The sequence below is a fragment of the Ailuropoda melanoleuca genome, chromosome 9, assembly GCF_002007445.2.
Source record: "Ailuropoda melanoleuca isolate Jingjing chromosome 9, ASM200744v2, whole genome shotgun sequence".
NCBI lineage: Eukaryota > Metazoa > Chordata > Mammalia > Carnivora > Ursidae > Ailuropoda > Ailuropoda melanoleuca.
Genome location: NC_048226.1, coordinates 103303904 through 103324078, shown reverse-complemented (window position 1 = coordinate 103324078; position 20175 = coordinate 103303904). Strand labels below are relative to the sequence as shown.

The 20175-nt window shown below is 57.2% G+C and overlaps 1 protein-coding gene across 1 annotated transcript in view; it reads right to left on the bottom strand.

Annotated features, from left to right (window-relative positions):
• Positions 1-259: 259 nt before the first annotated feature.
• Positions 260-20175, bottom strand: part of PPP1R16A (protein phosphatase 1 regulatory subunit 16A) — a 39979-nt gene continuing 20063 nt past the window's right edge. Inside the window, exons 2-11 of the mRNA XM_034668831.1 lie at positions 4895-5954; positions 3481-3551; positions 3266-3411; positions 2036-2139; positions 1841-1968; positions 1627-1752; positions 1461-1536; positions 1265-1385; positions 974-1148; positions 260-677 (exon numbers count right to left, since the gene is read on the bottom strand). Of these exons, the coding sequence (XP_034524722.1) occupies positions 294-677; positions 974-1148; positions 1265-1385; positions 1461-1536; positions 1627-1752; positions 1841-1968; positions 2036-2139; positions 3266-3411; positions 3481-3551; positions 4895-5153 (1590 nt within the window). The 5' untranslated portion in view covers positions 5154-5954 and the 3' untranslated portion in view covers positions 260-293. The remainder of the gene's footprint in view (positions 678-973; positions 1149-1264; positions 1386-1460; positions 1537-1626; positions 1753-1840; positions 1969-2035; positions 2140-3265; positions 3412-3480; positions 3552-4894; positions 5955-20175) is intronic.

The following is a 20175-nucleotide window of genomic DNA, read 5'->3' as shown; positions in this document are numbered from 1 at the left end:
ACAGTGGCCCAGCTGACACACACAACAAGGCCGGTGGCAGAACAGCCCTTTATCAAGAGTCACACAATCAAACTAGGTCTCTGTAGCCAGGACCCCCCAGGAGGGCTTCTGCTAGACGTTCATCCCTGAGCGAGGATGCTGGCACCCTAGAAGGGGGGAACAGGGGAGGCCCTGCACTGCCTATCCCCCAGCAGCAGCACCAGGGCACACACTGGGTTCCCCAGAGCAGGGGCCCCACGGCAGCCTCTGGCCGGGCCCCACAACAGGACTTTGTGACTCTGGCGGCCAGCCCCTCACATGAGCAGGCAGCAAGGCCTCTTCTCCATGGGGGCTTCCTCTGAGGGCGCTGTGAGCTTCAGCAGGGGCGGATCTCCACCAGCCCCGGAGCGGCACTGCGGCTGGGGGCTCTCAGCGTCCACAGGCAGGCCAGGCTCGGGTCCCTCGGGTCCCTCGGGTCCCTCAGGCAGGGGACGTTGCAGCTTAGCAGCGGCTCTCTGGCGCTTCAGCTCCGCCAGCGTGTGCTGGGCCTTGGCCCGGACCAGGGCATCGGGGGCGGTGCTCTCCAGGGGGCTCAGCTGGTAGGAGACGCTCTGGTCCAGCCGCTTGGAATACAGGTGCCGCCCTGGGCTGCCTCCAACCCGGCCATTGTGCGGCCTGGCCGACTCAAGATCGTCCTCCTGCTGGGGAAGCACGGGCCTCAGAGGCCACCAGGAAGGCGCTCTCTGGCCTCCCTTGGCTGCAGGCCCCGGGCTGCGTGGTGGTCAAGGGGCAGAAACGAGAATAGGGCCAGCAGCTGCCACTGTGCTGCACTGGCCTGGTTTTTGGGAACAGGGTCACCGGCCCCACGGACTCCTAGGGTGGGTGTGGTGGGACAAATGGGGCAGCAACATCAGGTCTCACACCTGCGCCACCCACAGAGGGTAGGGCCCAGCCCCAGAGCCACCGTGCTGGAGAAGGACGGCGTGGGGCTCACCAAACTGGGCGTGGGTCGCAGCTCCGCGTCCGTCTGGCCATCCTCGTCCTCCTCGGGCGGCTCCGGGCTGGCAGGCGGTGGCTGTTGCCACACGATGGCCTCCTGGGCATGCTCCTTGCGGTACAGGCTGGTGCGCTGGGTCAGGCTCACCCTCCTCACCACCTTCCTGGGGGAGGCACAGTGAGGGTGGGGGGAGGATGCCAGTCGCCCCTCGGACTCGGCCAGGAGCTCCCACTGGCACTGCGGCCACGTCCACGAGGCAAAGCCAGGGCAGAGCGGGGGGGTGGGGTGCCCGCGCTCGAGGTGCGACGGCGCAGCAGAGAGCGCTGGCGGCCCTGGGCACGCAGGAGCGCGTCGTGCTTGTGCTTCAGCTCCAGCAGCTTGGTCCGCACCTCCTCGTCCCCGCACACGTCTAGGAGAAGTGGGCAGAGGGTCACTGGTGCCCTCCCAGCCACCCTCCACGCTGGCACAGGCAGCCCCAGCTCACCAAGAGGCGTCTCATCCATTAGAGACTTCCCGTTCAGGTCGGCCCCGTGTGCCACGAGCAGCTCCACCAGATGCACCTGAGGGCCAGGGAGCCCGGGCTGCTGAAGGACCCGCGGCCAGGAGCCAGGAGCCCCTACCAGGCCCGGCTGCCCCCACCCTGCACTCACCTGGCCCCAGTAGGCTGCAGCGTGCAGCGGCTCCCAGCCGTCCTGGTCTCTGGCGCTCAGGCTGGCCCCGTGCTCCAGCAGCAGGGCAGCCGCCTCACCAAACCCGTTGGCGGCCGCAATGTGTAGCTACGGGCAAACCGCTCAGCCCTGAGTCCCTGCCCTGCCCCTCCAGTGGCGACCTCCCCACTTGCACCTCACGTGGCCCCAACCTCACCAGCGTGGCCCCGTGGTCTTGGGGGGCATTGATGTCGGCTCCCGGCGCCTGCAGCCGGCTGCGGATGTCATCCAGCATGCACAGCTCTGGCAAGGCCCGGGCTCCCTCAATGCTGTCCTGGGTGACGCCTGAAAGGCAGCGAGCTCAGAGCTGGCACCCCAGGCACCACGGGTGGGCGAGTGGGGTCATACTCACCACGGTTGGCCATGGCCGTCTCAAGGCAGTCCAGCGTCCGCTCATCCTCACAGAGGTCATAAGGCATGTTCCCATCAGTGTTGACGGCCAAGAGGTCGGCACCACTGCAGGAAGAATGGACAGGGGCTTTGGCCACAAAGCCCTTCTCCCCCATGGACGCTTCTAGTCCACCCTCTACAGAGGCCCTCGGCCTGGGGCTGCTCTCCAGGACAGTGTGGGTCAAAGATGGAGGAGGCCCAGGCCCCTGGTGCCCCTCAGCTCTGGATCCTGCCCTCAAGCCAGGTAGGCCATCCCCCAGTCTCCACCCGTGTCTGAGCACCAGGTTCCACACCCATGTGCCCCTGTCAACCCACACACTGGGCCCACCAGCCAGGGGCGGGGGGGGGCAGGACTCCAGGAGCCTCAGGGAGCAAAAGGTAGAGGGAGGAGAGCTGCAGGGAACAAGGCTCAAGCAGAGGCATGGCCAGGGGAGCTGCAGGGGAGCCTGGAACACAAAGGTGGGGGCTCTCTGTGCACAGGAGCTGCATACACCCACCCCTGCCACTCTGGGGCGTCTATGTGTGAAGGGAAGAGACTGCCACCCACCCACACACCCACTATCAGCACCTAGACCACTCCAAGGAAAGCCTGAGCCCCTGACCATCTGTTCTGCTGCAGGGGTCCAAGGTGAGGGGCCTTGGTGGTGGGGGGAATTCCTGGACCCGGGTAAAGCTGACCACCCCTCCTGTTCACTAAGGCATGCATGCAAAGAAGTCCTGCCCTGCTCCGCCCTCCTTGTCAAAGTCTCCATCCATGTGCAGGTGCCCTCCATCTTTGCCAGTGCTGCCTTCATCACGCTGTCCAGAAGGGCATGTCTCTGTGCAGACCCCAGTGAGAGCAGAGCTAGAGGTCGAGACCCACCGTCAAGGAGCTCCTAAACTCCTAAGGGTGCTCGGCTGGAGGGCGCACCCAGGAACCACCGCACGTCCCTGAGTACGTGCTTGTTCCCTTGCTGCCACAGCATCCGCAGGCTCTGCCAAGGCCCTGAGCTCCATGCCCAGGTGAGGTCAGGGTAAGCAAAAGTGAGTGGGAACACAATAAGCCAAGGGCCAAGCCTGCTTCCTCAGACGAGACACCTGGGCTGTGTCTCAGGACAACTACCATCTGCAAGGAAGGCCCGGCCTCTCCTGGCCCAAGTGTAGCCCCTGCCTGACACAGACGCCCGGTCTGGCCACACCGACGGGGCCCTACCGGGCAATGAGCAGCTCCACCAGGTGCAGGTGGCCACAGGTGGCCGCAGCGTGCAGGGGTGTCCAGCTCTCGCTGTCGCGGGCATTGACCTTGGCCCCAGCCTCCAGGAGCTGCTGCACCATGTCCCGGAAGTCATCGATGCAGCTCTACAAACCACAGAGCCTGAGTGCCACAGCCCCCTCCTCGCCCACCCACCCCACCAAGCAATGGCTGACCTGGTGCAGGGCCGTCAGGCCATCCTCGTTGGCCAGGTCGGGGCTGACCCCATTCTCAAGGAGCTGACGGACTGTAAGAAGGGGGAGGGGGGAGTGTGATGAGGGTGTAGAGAGAGGTCCGGCCACAGGCCAACACTGTTCTAGACGGGGTGCAGGGTACCTAAGGGTTCCTGGACTGACTGCTATCCTGCGGCTGGGAGCAGGGAACGCCGACGAGGACAGTGGTCAAGGGGCCAGAGGGACCCCCGAGCCCAGGCGGAGGGCTCAACAGCCAGGGCACTGGGGCTCTGCCTGCCCCAAGTGCACACACACAGCATGCCCCCGCCTCCAGCACCAAGTGAGACCCACCCCTCCTGAACCCTGATGCTCCAGCCCTCAGGCTCCTGTGTACGGGCAGTCTCCGCTGGGCTCCAATCTCGCCCATTCTGGCCAGGGTTCCAGCACCCCCCCCCCAGCAATACCCTCACTGGGTCTCGTGCTCCCCCAAGCCTTTCCCACCAGCAGAGCACTCCACCCCCACACGTGCCCCAGCCTAAAGCAGGCTCCCTGCCCAGCTGCAGCTTGCAGTGCAGGCCCAAGGCATCCAGGCCTGTCCCCTACAGGGTCTCCCCTCAGCAGAGCTAGTCCCTGTCCTCATTGTTCAGTGGGCCCAGGCTGTCGCCAAGGTCACCACGGACCTCCGTGATGGCCCGGCCCTCTCAGACTGCGCTCCGCAGGCAACACCGCCCTCCTTCCCGCACTCCCCTATGCCACGGCCTGCCTGCAGCGCACCCACCATGCCCTCCACTACTTCCCGGGCCTTGAAGCACTGCCCGCCCCTCCTTGCCCTCTGCACCCCAGCCTCTGCCCTGGAGGAAGGCAGGGAGAGCCCTCCAGAGCCTCTCCGGGAGAACAGAGGGGCTGTGAGCACACAGGGTACAGGGGAGGAACGAGGAGCCTGCCCAAGAAAGCTCACGCCTGTCATTTAGCCAGGAAGGTCCTGATGGGGAGGAAGAAGTCAGAGACGGGGCCTGAGGCAGGCGTCAGGGGGGCTGGCATGCGGCAGACCCCTGCCCCTGCGCTTTAACCTGCTGAGGTGGGCACCCTCCTTTACAGAGGTGGAGACTGAGGACCCAAGCAGGTGGTGGCCAGGACTCTCCTGATGGTCACCCAGCACCCTGGCAAGAGGCGGCGAAGACTGCGGGCCACTCCCAGCCCACCTGAGCGAAGCCCTGGATGCTCGTCCAGGCTCCTAGGCCTTGCCCGATGCCCAACAGCCCATCAGCCGCATGCCCCCAGCAGCACCCCGTGTGTGCCGCCCCACCGCAGGCCGGCCTCAGGCGGCCTACCACTGACAGCGTGCAACTGAGAACGCCAGGCCAGCCCCTGGGCCTCCACAGGATGGCACTGTGCCCTGGGGCTCAGCCACGCTCACCTTCTTCCAGGTCATTTCGGGCAGCGGCCTCCAGAAGGGTGACGCTGGGGGGGAAGAGGACCCGCTTCTGCGGCCTGCCGCTGGCTGCCTCCTTCCACGGCCGCTCCCGGGGGCCCTTCTTGCCCTGGGCCTCCTTCTCAGCCTGGGCCCACATCTTCACCTGCTGGGCACGTCGCTTCTGGGCGTGCTTCAGCCGCTCCTGCGTGCTCATCCTGGCCACCACTGGCATCTCCGCCAGCAGCTCCAGGTGCTCGGCCATGGCGGGGGCTACCTGCCAGGGGGGCTGCTCGGGGCACCAGATGGGGGAGCACAGGGGCCAGACTGGGCCTGAGGAGTGGGGCAGCGGGCTGGACCAGCACCCTTGGGGGCATCCCCTCCCTAAGGCTCGGTGGTGGCCCCTGCCCCTGGCGAGGCTAGGTCACAAGGCCCCACGCTGTGACCAGGCCCAGGCAGTCCTGAGGGACACGGACCCCAGGCAGAAAGGGCAGTGTGGGTGCCCGCAGCCTGCCTCTCAAGAGCCCTGGCACCTTGGCTGCTCAGCGGGCAGGGCCTCACCTCCCTCTTGGGGTCAGGGTGCACAGCCTGTGGGAAGCAGCCCAGGACCTGGCCAGCCTCAGTCCAGGGTCTGAAGCTAATTACCCAGATAACAAAGCTGCCGTGTCCTGGCACTTCAGTGAGGGCAAAAGGAGGGCGGGGCAATGGGCAGAGGCCCCTGGGAGCCCTTGGGAGTTCTAGAAGCCCCCTCCCCTTCCAGGCCTCAGGATCCTGGGTGGGGTCTGGGAGCAGCCATGGGCTGGCCTTCCGTCCCCTCTCCCATCTGTCCTCCAGGGTCAGTACATCAGTGCTAACAGGGAGGTGTGGCCAGAGGGCAGGCCCCACAGCCAGAGAGAGACCAGGGCAGGGTGTGCCCTCAGAGTCCTGGGGTCTTGGCCCCAGTGCCCAGGAGTGAGATTGTGTGAGCAGCCGGGTACCGAGGGCACGGCAGGCCTGGCAACTGTGTCTCCTGGAGGCCTCTTTCGAAGGCAGGTAAGGCGGCAGACAGCAGGAGGCTTCCACTAGCCTGTGGAGGAGGGAAGGGGAGGCACGTGAAGGCCAGCTCCGGGTGGGGCCGGCCAGCAGGTAAGATGCTTGCCCCGCCCCGGACGAGGCCCATCTCCAGCCCACAGCCAGCACTGCTGGACAACATTTCCGGCGGGGGCGCAGGGCACCCCTCACTCACACACTCAGGGCTCCCAGAAAGGGCAGTGCAGCTCAGAGCAGGGAGCAAGGAGGGCTGCACCGGCAGCTGGCAGCGGGCCTTCCCCATGAAGCTGCCTCTCCAGGGCCCAGGTGCTGGCCTCCGGGAGCTGTTTTCTGCAAGCTTCTCAAGGCCCTGGTCCCCTACTGCATCACTGACCTGTCTGCCCCAGGCTGGACCGCACAACGTCACCTTCCCCTTGGGCTCCCCCAGAACTGCCCTGAGGGCTGTGCAGGCTACAAACTATGAACGCAGGGCATGGCAGAGCCTCACCCAGTCTGCAAGACTCTCCTTCCCTCCCGGCCACTCACAGCGCCCTCCCCTCATGCCCCCCTCCACCCGCAGGGAGCAGGCAATCCCACACACAAGGTGTGACCTTCGCCTCTCCGGGTCTTCCAGGGAAGCTGACCTGAACCACCCACCCCAACAGACCATAAGTGAGGAGCAAGGCACTCAGTCTTCAGCCGTGGCAAAGGGAGGGGACCCCCAGGCCACGGCTCCCCAGCAGAGTGAGCTCACAGGGTCACAGGGACCAGCTGCACTTCTTGAAGACGGGCGCCAGCACCAAAGCCACCACCTGACTGTGTCAAGTTGAGCCAGACTTAGAAGGTGTCGCCCACCCTATCACTTCACAGACTAAAAGAGGTTCCGAAGCCCATGTCCTCCAGAAAACAACCAAAAAGAGCAGGCAGCTTTTCAAACTGAACACGTGTCTTGGTTCACTCATTTCGAAGGCCATCCATGAAAATTCATCAGGAAGCAGGATCTGGAGAGCCTAGCATCCCCTCCCCCAACCCAGCCACAGTGGGAAGAACCCTGGCCAGTGCACACTGGAGACTCTGGTCTCCTGGTTTGGGCTGCGGCAGCTTACTCGGGTCCTCAGCCCCTGACTCAGGCTCCTGAAGCCCTGGATCTGCTCCGGGGCCCTTCAGCAGTGCTCCTTCCTGGAAGATGCCTGAGGGCAATCTCCCTGTAACTTTGGGCACGTCCTTGGGCTGCTGACTATGTTCTCTGAGCCCAAGGTGACCCTAAGATGACCGTGGGAGTGCCCGGGAAACACTACAGTGGGCGCCCGATCCCAGGACAGTCTCCATGCAGGGGTGGCCCCTCCAGGCTCACCCCTAAGCCTTCTGGGCCCCAGCGCCCTGGACCCTGCCTGATGCCCCTCCCCAGGCCTCACCCAGCGGCCTCCTCCCAGCCACAGTCCAGGAACCGTCTGGTCCACCAGACAAGGCCAAGGTGGCTTAGCGGCGTCCCGCGGAACGGCCAGTGAACCACAGCCAGGCCTGGGAGGTGGGGGGGGTAAGCAGGGCCTCTCCCACCTTGTTCACAAATCCTCCCCGAGTCTCACTAGAATGTCAAACAGATAATCTGGGCGACTTTTTCCAGGTCTCAGCTCTATGCCCAGGTAAACTGCACAAGAGTGTGGACTGAGATGGGAGGAGCCTCCTAGAAGGACGGTGACCACCACCCCAGAGCCTCTCAGAGCCCTCACCCCTGGGCAATCCCTGAAGACTGTGCTGAGAGTGCCGCTGGGGCCCCTAGCTTCTGGGACAGGAGGCCCAGTCCTCAGCCTCCAGCCCCGCAGGAACAGATCCACGCAACACCCGTGACACCCACTGTCACAGCCTCCCAGCAGGTCCCTGTCATTATCCCCATTGCTACACAGGAAAACTGAGACCATGCCTACATGCAAAGTCCCCTGTTAACCACTCCACCGCAGCACCCCTCACGCCCACCTCAGCATCTGTGTGAGGGTTAGTGATGGTGGAACGAGAACCCAGAGCCTGAAAGGGGCGGTTACATGTCGCTTTACTCACCCACGGCCTTGTTCAGAGAGAGGAAGAGATTGAGGATGGAGGCTGGGGGAGCCCAGGCTGCGTCAGGCCCAAGCCTGCCCACCCGCCTTCCCTCCAGTTCTGGGGGCTTCCCACCCCCAGGATGGGAAGCTGTGCTTGGCTTTTTGGAGTAGATTCCTGTAACCTGCGATCAGAACAGCTGGTTTTATTCGCAGCATTATCTACAATACCAAAAAAACAGGAAAATCTCCAGACACCCCTGGGTGTCTGCACTCTGGGAAAGTGCATATCGCCATTCTACAGAGTAACAAGGTAAGGTCATCCAAATGCCGTGGGCGAGACGCTGGGATCGCTCCCCGGGAACCTGATGCAGGGCCGACACTGTCCTGGTTAAGGCAGGCGTCCCAGAGACATAGGTCTGTCCATCCGTGCCAACGGAGGGTGCTGCAGGACTCACACGCAACAAGGGCCCCCGTAGCCCGGCCCCCATTCCAGGACCGACCCAACCCTATCTCATGTGCTCATACCACCCCACCCTAGACCGGCTCACCTGGGAAGACTCCCATCCCACCAACGTCCCAGACCCCAGTGGGCACACGGGCCTCACAGCGGCTTCCCGAGCAGGCCGAGGCTGGATGCTGGACACCAGACACAAGGGCACTGTCTGTCTTGGCCTGTCTCTTCCACTAGAGGACAAGCTTGTTAAGGGCACACTCCCTGTCCCATCTCCTTAACCATGTGCTGGCACCTGCAAGAGGAGCCTTTGGTCAGCGCTGTAAAGGGCTGAGGGGACCAGGCCTGGCACAGCTCGGTGCAGCTACGGAGTGGACAAACTCAGGCCTGAGGTGCCCCCATGGCCTGCACCATCCAGTTAGGAAAGGACCAGATGCCCAAAGACCCTAAAACATGACAACACCAGATTGTGAAGAGGCAGCCCGTCCACTGCAGGGGAGGGCACTTGACTGGCGTGCCTGCTCTGGTCACTCCTCCCTCCCAGCTCCTTTGCCCGGCTCTCTGCTGGGGGCAGGGACGGGGCACAGGAGGGGACCGAGGACAGGCCCTACCCTCAGTAAAGGAGCAGGATGTCCATCAGTGAGTGAGGTCAGGCCTAGTGCCCATGAGCAGAAGGAAGCAGGCACGGGAGGGCCTGCTCTGAGAGCAGCAGCTGGGGAACTGGCAGCAGGGTGCTCGCACTGGCACACAGACCGTAGGAGTAGTGGACCTGCAGGTGCTGCCACAGGCACCCTCCCCACTGTGACATCCACGGAGTACAGAGTGGTCATCCCCCAGGGTGCACTCACCAGCAACCCCACAGGGCTACCGTCAGGCCCCTGCTCCAACAGCCTTTAGGACAGAAAACACTGGAAATGACCTACCTCTCTGTCACATGGCCTAATTAAATAAGACCCCGAGGGGTTTACGAAGAGCTTCCTGTGGACCACCATGGAAGGGAAGCTAAGAAATAGTGTTTGTTCAGGGGCATCTGGGAGGCTCAGTCAGTTAAGTGTCTGACTCTTGATTTCAACTCAAGGCATGATCGCAGGGTTGTGGGATCGAGCCCTGCATCAGGCTCTGTGCTCAGCACAGAGTCCGCTTGGCATTCTCCCTCTCCCTCTGCTCGTCATCCCATTCACGCACGCTCTCTCTCTCGCTCGCTCAGATAAATCAATGAAATCTTTTTTAAAAATAAAGAGAACATGAGCAGGGTGAGGGGCAGAGGGAGAGGGAGAAGCCGACGCCCCACTGAGCAGGGAGCCCAATGCAGGGCTCGATCCCAGGACCCTGAGATCATGACCAGAGCTGAAGGCAGATGCTTAATGACTGAGCCACCCAGGAGTCCCAATAAATAAATCTTTTTAAAAAAATGTTCAGTGACGAGAAAAGGTATAAAGTCTGTATATGGTACACTACATTTTGTGTAAAAAAGGAATAAAATAACATACATTTTTATGTATATAAGAAACACAAGAAAGACACACAAAGACCAAAAATGGTCATGGTGGGGTTCAGAGAGGCAGGCGGATGGGGAATACACACTTCGGGTCACTTCTGTTTCACTTTTGAGCCACACAAGGTAAACCTCTTCTAAGCACCTGTAAGCACTCTGTTTTGGGAGAACAGATGTGAGCACTCCTGTTGGCTATCAGATCCGACCTGGTAAGGACAGCACGTACCACAGTCAGCTCCGGGAGCATCTTCTGTTCCCAGCTGAGGAGCTGGCCTCTGCCCTTCTGTGGGAGCCACAGAAGCTTTCAGACAAATGACTGATGTGATCAGATGGGGGGTGAGGGAAACCTCACAGAAGAGGCACAGGGACCCACACACCTCCCAGTAGGGAATGGACAGGAGAAGACAAGAGTAACAGGACGAGGATGGGACAGGTTGTAAGATCCAGGGAAAGGGCCAGTGAGAGGCAGGCAGACGAAGGAGGGCCCTCAGGAGTAGGTGTGAGCAGTGTCCAGGGCAAACTGGCACCAGGAAGCCCAGGACAGAGCATCCAGGAGCGAGGGGCCAACAGAGATGCACATGGGAGGACGAGGGTGGCTGCTGCAGAGAGCACAGAAGGGCCACACAGGACCACGGAGGGAGCACGGCTCCAGCGCGTGGCTACGGGTGCCTGGAAACACAGAGCGGGTTCTGCCTCTCTCCTCACCCCAGGGGCGCCTGGGTGGCTCTGTCAGTGAACCGTCTGACTTTTTGATTTCGGCTCAGGTCACGATCTCAGGGTCGTGGATCGAGCCCCACGGAGAGCTCTGTGCTTGGCGTGCAGTCTGCTTGAGATTCTCTCCCTTACTCTCTCCCTCTACTCCCCTTGCCAAAATAAATAAATAAAATCTTAAAAAAAAAGAAAAAAAATCCGCTCCAGACTCATCAGAGACACAGCCATAAGGAAGAATAAAGCCACAGGCGTATCAGGAAGAAGGAAGAGTATCTGTGATCCCAGCACAGGGAGGCCTTTCTAACCGTGACACAAAACCCAGAGACGAAAACGAAAAGTGATAAATCCGGCTGCACTAGGTCTTCAAGATGTCTGCACTGAGGGATAAGACAAATCAAAACAAAGCCCACAAAACCAGAAAACAGATGGTCAGCTGGGCAAAACATGTACAAAACATGACCAAGTGGTCCTCAGGTCCACCATGATGGGGCCGTGCAAGACAGCTCACAGGACAGAGGACACAGATCGCACTGAAAACACCCAGTTAGATACTCAAGTCCCTAGTAATTACCAGCAGGACACGCGCTTGGATGACACACGTGGCTGGACCAGAGAGGCCCAGGGTGCCAGCCTCGAGGATGACCTGGGGCACCCAGAGAAACGGAAAAGGCCTTGGACCAATACAGCATGTCAAGACACTGCCCCACAGGCGTACCTCCCACCACACAGGTGACCCTTCTCAAAGAAGGAGCCTTCCTGTGCTTTTAAAAGAGAAGGGTAAGGAGACCACTGCCAGCTCAGGAGAGGTCCCCCACGGAGAACTGGCAAGGACACGGCGGGGGCTCCACCTCCTGAGAACCTAGCTGAGCTGGCAGGGAAGGTAGAGACAGGCTTGACCAGAGAAGCAGCATCGAGGAGGGGGCTTCTGACCCTGCTCTCAATCCCCCAATTCTGAACCCACCTCAGCCCCCTGCCCTGGAAGGGGGGCACTCACCTGCCCTGTCCCCCACTGTGGCTTGCAGCCCCTCCCCCACTCCTCTGTCCAAGAGTCCTAGCTGACACGAGCCAACAGCTCTGCCCACCACCCACCCCAGCCCTTGCTCTGGGCATCGCCCCATCGCTGCGCCAGCTCTGAATTCCTGGGGTCTCCGTTTCTTGTGACCACCCTTCAACTCCCTGCTCCTCAGTCTGACCTCTTCTTCCTGCCAGTGACCTCATCCTCTATCCCAGTTATGCCCTTGACCCCGTCACCATCAGTAACTGTCTCCCCTCACCCCCACTCTGGCATTTCAACTCAGCAGCCCATTCTCAGACCATCACCTACCCCCCAGCTCAGTGCTGCGGACGCTGACCCCAGCACTCCAAAGCCCCCACACTGTCATGTCCTCACCTTCAGCTTCAAGCCGTGCTCAACCATCACGCGCTCTGCCTCCTGCTCTACTGTGCACGGGGGGAAGCCAGCCTGTCCGGCATGCCTGCCCAACACGGAATGAGCCAGCAGGGCCACGGACCACACTCCAGACAGATGCGGGGCCCGCTCTGTAGAGGCCACTTTCAGGCAACCAACCTCAGCCATGGAAACCTGAGGAAAGTAGAGGGCCCACAGTAACCCCCCAGCCCCCTAGCTGAATACAAACAGGCCCATCAGGTGACCCACTCAAAAACAGCCATAGGCCCTACGCCTGTCCAATGGGCCACTGACACCCGGACTTAGGTACCAAAACAGGAAAATTCCCTCCATTCCCACATCTCCTCACCTTCCCCCTTTAACCGCAGCCCCCCCCCACCGCCGCCTCCTGGCAGACAGTCTCTCCCTCACTGTCCCGCATGCTGTCCTGCCCGCTCTGCCCGCTGCTCCCTTGCAGTGTATTCAATAAACTCTCCTTTGTTCTGCCTCACCCGTGAGGCCAGCCTCCACCCAATCGGGTCACCCCACATTTGGTGGCCCCCATCCGATCAGGATACCCCCACACTCAATGGCACTAATTCTTTGAGAAATCTTACAGCTTCCTTTGCCTCTTCTCCCTTATTCTCATGCTCAGCTGCTGACATGTTTCATGAAAAAACAGAAGCCATCAGACAAGGATATCCACCTGCCACTGTTCCCACCTTCCCCCACAATGCTTCATCCCACTACAAGGACCTGGACCCACGCCCCCAGGACTCTTCCAGGACCTCTGTCTCCCAGCATCAGCTCTCTCCTGCCTCTGGGTTCTTCCCATCAGCACAATGATTATCCCAACCTATTTTAAAAACAAACCACACTGGGCGAGACAAGAATGTTTGCTATCACTACTTCTGTTCATATTTGTACTAAGGTTCTAGCCAATGCAACTGGGCAAGAGAAAGAAATGAGTGGAATAAGGACAGGAAGGGTATAAAAAACTCATTATTTGCAAATGACACTGTGTATGATAAAAACCTGAAGGATCCTATAGAAAAACAATTAGGATTAATTAAAACAGCAGTATTGGCAGATACAAGGTCAATGTAAACAATAACTGTATTTACAAATGCTAGCAACAACTAGACAATGAAACATTACGATGCTGTTTATGGTAATACAATATACCCCAAATCATCAATGTCTAGGAGCAAGTCTAACAAAAGAGGCACAAGACCTATACACAGAAAACCACAAAACCTTTTTTAAAAGCATGAGGGAAGACCTAGCGAATAAGGATCTACCATGCTCATGGGTCACAAGTCTCGAAGTGCCAGAACGTCATTTCTCCCTAGCTTATCTAAGGTCCAAAGCGATCCCAACCAAAACACAGTAGCTGTATTTGAAACTCACAAAACTTATTCTCCATTTTATGTGAAATGGAAAAGGCTAAGAACAATCAGGACAATCCTAGAAAAGAACAAATTTGAAGTACTCACACTATTCCATAACAAAATGTAATATAAAGATCGGTAACTAAGACTCTGAGGTATTGGCTTAGGGGTAAACAGACCAATGGAACAGAACAGAGTCCTGAAACAAATCCACTAAGTCTAGACACTCAATTTATGACAGTGCAGAGCAGCAGAAAAAGAACCTTTCCAATAAATGGAGCTGGGTCAGCTGGATAGCCACATATAAAAAAAACTCATCATAATCACTACCCCAGGCGCACTGTGCATCTCAATGTTAAAGGTGAAGACATACAGTTTCTGCAGACGGGACACAAAAGCACAGTCCGTAAAAGACAACTTGAACCACACCACAACTAAACACTTTTGCTCCACAAAAGACCCTGTGAAGAGGGTGAAGAGCCAAGCCATTGACTGGAGAGCACGTCTGCAAATCACAGACCAAACAAAGAACTTCTCTCCAGCTCACATAAAGGACTCAAAACTCAGCCGTAAAAACCAAAAAATCCAATTAGAAAATGGGCAAAAGGTGTGAACAGACATTTCACTGAAGACGATATACAGATGGCAAAAGAAGCCCATGGAAAGATCTTCGACAGCATTAACCGTGAGGAAAGCACAGGTTAAAACCACGTGAGGTGCCCTGCATGCCTATCAGAAGGGCAAGGGTCTCCCACATTGCTGGTGGGCACACAAAATGGTGCAGCCACTCTGGAAAACAGACCAGTAGTTTCTTAAAAACACTAAGCATGTGTTCACCACATGACCCAGCAGCGGCACTCTTGGGCCTTTGTCCCAGAGAAACGGACATTCCAGTTCACACAAAAACCTGGACACAAACTTCACAGCAACTTTACTCATAACAGCCAAAAACTGGAAACATCCCAGGCCTTCAATGGGCAAATGGTTAACCGAACTCTGGTCCACCAACATCATGGAACACTCCTCTGCGATGGAAAGGGTCCGACTCCAGACGCACACAGCCCACACGGATCTCAAGGGCACTGGGCCCCTCCCTAACAGTCACACCCTGCAGGATTCCAAAGATAACAAATCCTTGATACGGTGAGATCTTAGGGGGTGGGGTGGGGGCAGAGGAAGACAGTGGCCATGGCTACACAGGGTAGCACAGGGTCCTTGTCATGGAGCTGCTCTGCACTTGGACTCTCCTGGTTACACAAATCCATACAGTTAACAAGACTGCACACACGCGTGCACACACAGAGACACAGGTACACTGGTGAAATCTGCAAAGGTCAGTGGAATGTGTGGACATCAGTGTCCTAGATGCCTTCAGGGGACTGCAGATGTGTGCAAGGGGTCTGTCTCTCTGAGCTACTCCTCACAACTGTATGTAAATCTATAGCGATCTCAAAATAAAATGTAAAAGTAAAAGGAGTGAAGAAGGAAGGTCTGGAGTAGGAAATGGTATTGGCGATACAAAGCTAGCACTACTAAAAAGCAAAAGGAACCCTTCCACCAAGTAGGGAAATGGGCCAAGACCTTCCACTAGCACCTCACCTCACCCACACAAGGAACCCTGGCCATCAGTCAGTCCCTCCTCCCAGAGCGGAGACCGACAGTGGGGAAGGCACAGAGGAGCGGTAACTGTCCCGGACCACCACCAGGGTGTCCATGGTATACACGTCCTCCACTAGCCATCCCACTGCAGACACTGCCCCAGGGGGAATGTGCCCCAGGCGCACGGTTAGATAGGACATTCCCAGGACAGTTGGCCAACTGGGACCCAGGCTCTGAGCTCAAGTGCTGTATCGACGTCCAGCTCCCTGAACCTTCAGGAAATGCATGCTCAAGGATTAAGGGCACGAATGGCTTCCCAAGTACCTGGCCTCATCGGCAGTAGGGAACCACCAGAAGCATTCCAGCAGCAGAATGGGAGGGATCAGCTGTCACACGACTCTCACTTGGCATCAGAATGCAGTTCCAGAGACCAGCCTTATGAGGCTGGAGACCTTATTATCCTTGCTTACGGGCCCAGGGCAGCAAAGGGTTCTAAAAGAGGGGCCATATCCACACTGTTCCAGACGTGCCCACCTGTCATTCTAGGCTCACAAGTGTCTCAAAGCCAACACAGGAATGGGGTTAATGGCCTCCTGCCCCAAAGGGTCCTTCTTCCATGCCCTATCTCTCAGAGTGGCATATGCCTGTCCCTCTGTCCTGCCAGCCTCCCACCACTGGGTCTCAAGGACCCATTACAGGCAGGCCCTTGTTGCTGCCTGCACTACTGCCTGGGGCCTGGGGCCGCTTATGGTCCCTCCGACTCCCCTGGGTCCAGCCTCCGCCTCCCAGACTCCACACTCCTGGGAGAGCCCTCAGGAAGTGAGTGCCTACTCTGGGAACACCCTGAAACTGGCCACCCCGTACCATGGGTCAGTGACCTTGACACTACAATTGTCACCAAGGCAGACCTCGGCTCCAGGAGGCCTGCATCCCCTGCTTATTCCCGCTTTTATTCATCACTTCCACAAGCAGCAGTCACCACTCCTGCTCCCCCAGGGCTGGCGCTCAAGGGAAGGGCGGTGGATGACCAACGCACCGTCAAGGTGGCAGCTCATGGGCTGAAGGAGCATCCAGTTCAAGCGAAGGGTCAGTGTAAAGGCCGAGAGGGAAGACACCTGCGAGTCTGAGAACCAGGAAGCAGCACAGCCGGGCCCTGGTTCCCACTGGGTCTGCGTCTTCCACCTGCTGTTCTGTGCCCAGCTGGGGCTCCAGCCTGATTCTGTACTGCAGCCCCAGGGCACTGAAAATGCACACGGGGTCCTGACGATCCCATGGAAGGCCAGAGCTTCTCAAGCAGCCCACAGACGCCCTGGACCCAGGGCCTGCGTGGGTTTCCACCCGAGCACTCAGCAGCCTGTCCATCCCCCCACCCAGGACACCATCCCACCACTGTCCAGCCAGGCTGGATCTCCGGTCGGTGCTGCAAGCCCCGTGCTGAAGATGCACCGGCTTCCTCGCATTTCCCCCAGTGTGTCAGGGTCCTCTTTGAGAACTTTTCCACTGTGAAGTGTGATACAAAGTGCATAAAACACATAAACTGAACACACGAGACCATGTGAGCACCACCCCATCAGGACAGCGAGCAGGTGCCGGAGCCTTCCCCCATCCCTCCTTGCCTGTGGTCACCACCTCGGTTTTCCTCAGGTTTTCCACCTGTGCACCCACGCACACTTTCCGAACGCAGGGGCGGGGGGATGCATCCACTCCGAGGTGTGGGGCTCCAAGTTTTGGGCTTTAGCTGGGTTAGCAGTCCGCTATGTGACTGTGCAGGCTCCAACTCACTTTCGTTCCATACGCGCACCCAACTGCAGCACCATTTGTTTGAAAGCTGCTTCTCCCCAAGTTCTGCAGCGCTGCCCTGGTGGTAAAGTTCCTACGTGTCTGCTGAACCTGTTCCAGAGTCTTAACTCTGTTCCAATGACCCATCTGCTGATCCCTGAGCCCGTATTAGAGGTCTGTTCTACCTGCTGTGGCTCCAGGATCAGTCCCCTCTTGAGCTCCTCAGCCGTCTGTCAAGGACTAGCTCGCCTGGCCTCAGCTTCCTCTCAGACCCTCGCAGAGGGCCTGCACCCTTTCTCAGTTTTCTCGGTGCTCCTCAGACTCCCCTTACCACAGAGCCGTAGAGCCAGACAAAACTGAAGCTATCCTGGGTTTTGTCCTACAAAAACGAAACCTCCTTTGGCTCAGGTACAACTGCCAACTGACAAGCCTGAGAGGGGATCTGCGAGTGAGGCCCCAGGGGCCACCTGAGGCAGGGACCACAGTGAGCTCCAGCAGCAGCGCCTGCAAGGGGCCAGAATCTGGAAAGTCCTCCCCCCAAATATCAGGAGGCTCCCCCCAAACTGGGAGGCCTCCCTCCCCCATTTTCTTTCCCTCTGCTCCCAAATAAAGCTAATGAACTACAGCGAGGTGTCGGGGGCCTAGCCGCCTGCCTGAAGGACGTCTGGCTGGAGGCATCTCCATTTGAAAAGAGGCTCAGTGAGCAAAGAGAAAAGCCAGCCCTTGGCTCAGAGAGATTAAGGACAGAGGGCTTCCAGCGGCCCCTGGTCATCTGGAGGCCAACACAGCCCCCAGGCCCTTGTGGCCACACTGTCCCATTTAGTCTCAGTTAGCCTAGTCACTCCAATGGGCCAGGATCCCATCATGCAGATTTGGAAATTAAGGTCTGTGAGGTACAACAAGGTCGAAACCACAAAGTTGTAACCCTGGGTCCGTTCTGACTCAGAACACGCCCCAACAGTGACCCTCGGGCATGGAACAGTGGTGAGGGAAGCTGGAGAGGGTTTGTAGACAAGACACGTGGGCCACACAGCCTTAGAACAAGAGATGTGCAGGTGTAGATGGCCAACTGAACACACGTGTACCCACAGTGAGACCCCATCCCCCATAAGCCTAGGAGGAGAACTGGAAGGGCAACAGAGAGCAAGGGAATTCACGATTAGTACCCAGATTCCTAAAGTTGGAGGGAAGAACAGTAGGAGCTACTAAACAGAGAGGTGCAAAGGGGAGGTGCCCAGGGAATAATGGAGGTCAGAAAAACTCAAGGAGGGGCGCCTGGGTGGCACAGCGGTTAAGCGTCTGCCTTCGGCTCAGGGCGTGATCCCGGCGTTATGGGATCGAGCCCCACATCAGGCTCCTCTGCTGGAAGCCTGCTTCTTCCTCTCCCACTCCCCCTGCTTGTGTTCCCTCTCTCGCTGGCTGTCTCTGTCTCGGTCAAATAAATAAATAAAATCTTTAAAAAAAAAAAAAAAAAGAAAGAAAAACTCAAGGAGATAATAAAGGGGACTGGTAACACATAAAGCAGCAGAATCCCCGTGAACCTAAAGCCAGCCAAGAACATCATTCCTCTAGGGTGCAGGAGGTGGAGACAGGACACATAGATGAGAAAGCAGGGTTCGTGCATCCCTCCTGGCTATGCAGATAGAAGGACTGACCGACATCATTTCCAACTTTTGCAACACAGTATTAGGAACTATGGTACAGGACAGAATATAACTTCCATCTACCTGGCAGTGTAAAGCGGCAGCGTATGGGATAAATAACCCAACGACTTCAGGATCTCTGCACAAACAAACTGAAAACTGGGGCTCAGGTATCTATGCACCAACGTTCAACGTGATTCACAATAGCCAAAAAGCAGAAACTCAAATGTCCATAGGCAAATGAAAAGATAAACAAAATGTGGTCTATCCATGTGGTGGAATATTCAGCCATAAAAAAGAAGGAAGTTCTGACACATGCCACAGTGTATTGACAAAAGTACAGTGTGTGATTCCACTTGGAGGAGGGACCGAGAATAGGTAAATTCACAGACACAGACAGAATGCAGGCTGTCCAGGGCTCGGGGACAGGGGCGGGAATTGTTTAAAGGGGCCAGAGATGCGGCACCTGGGTGGCTCAGTCGGTTAAGCATCTGCCTTCGGCTCAGGTCATGATTCCAGGGTCCTGGGATCGAGTCCACGTTGGGCTCCCTGCTCAGCGGGGAGCCTCCTCCCACTCCCTACGCACCCTCCCCTTCTCTCTCTCTCTCAAAAATAAATAAATAAAATCTTTTAAAAAATAAAAAAATAAAATGTCCTTTAAAAAAATAAAAAATAAAAAAAATAAAGGGGACAGAGTTTCTGTTTCAGGTGCTTAAAAGGTTCTGGTAATGGATACAGGTGATGACTACACAATATGGAGGGTGTACTTAGTGCCGCTGAATTGTACCTAAAAATGGTTACAATAGTAGGTTTTACGTCATGTACATTTTACCACAATTACGAAAAAAAAAGCAAAGGCACAGGTGACTAGAGGAAGGGGAGGAAAAGGGTGCCTGCACCAGCCCCACCCTCACACAAGGCTGCAGAAGCAGGGACGGAGGTTCGCCTAGGTGGTGGGAACTTGCCAAAATGGCCTGTTTTCAATAATCATGTGACCGGCCGTGAAGCTCGTACTTTTACCCTAAGACTGTTCTAGGCTTATTGTGAGATGCAGCAGATAAGTAGTGCATACTTAACACTTGTAATATCACAATTCTGTCATCCTGGGTCCCTATGAACCAAGATTCTAGGCGTGGGAGAAAAAAGATACAAATACAAGTGCAAGAGCAAGGAGGTAAAATAAAATTCCTGTAGTCTTAAATCTGACCTGGAAGTATCAATAAAAACTTGTAATGTTATTGAATTTAAAACAAACTTCCTACTTCTATCCATTGAAAAGACCTAGAAACAGTGAGCAGCCCAGCAGAAAGGAGCACTCCAAACACCCAGCCTAAAATCTCCATTTTCCTTATAAATGTCTTTGTAGAAACACCTGATTCCAGGCGTGGGGCTGGAGATGCCCGAGCGTAATCTGCAGCATCTTGTCACGGCAAGCAGTGAGAGAGCGGTCAGACGACAGGGCCCGCATCTGACATTCCCAATGCCAAACACGGGAGGAACGTGGTACTGATGCAGTCAGAAGAGTAAGCAGGATGGGCTGAACCCTGCCAAACCCAGACACTGAAATCCACACTGAAACAAGACAAACTCATTGTCAAGAGAATTCTAACTTATTATTTTGAAGACCGTAAAATAAGAGAGAATTGGTCATTTTTTAATTCTCTTGAGAGATGTTTGTTTTTTGTGTTTTGTTTTTCTCTTCACAGCAAGTACACTGCTTAATCCCATCACCTAGTTCACCCATCCGCCCAACCAACTTGACCATCTGTTTGTTCTCTTCTCCTATA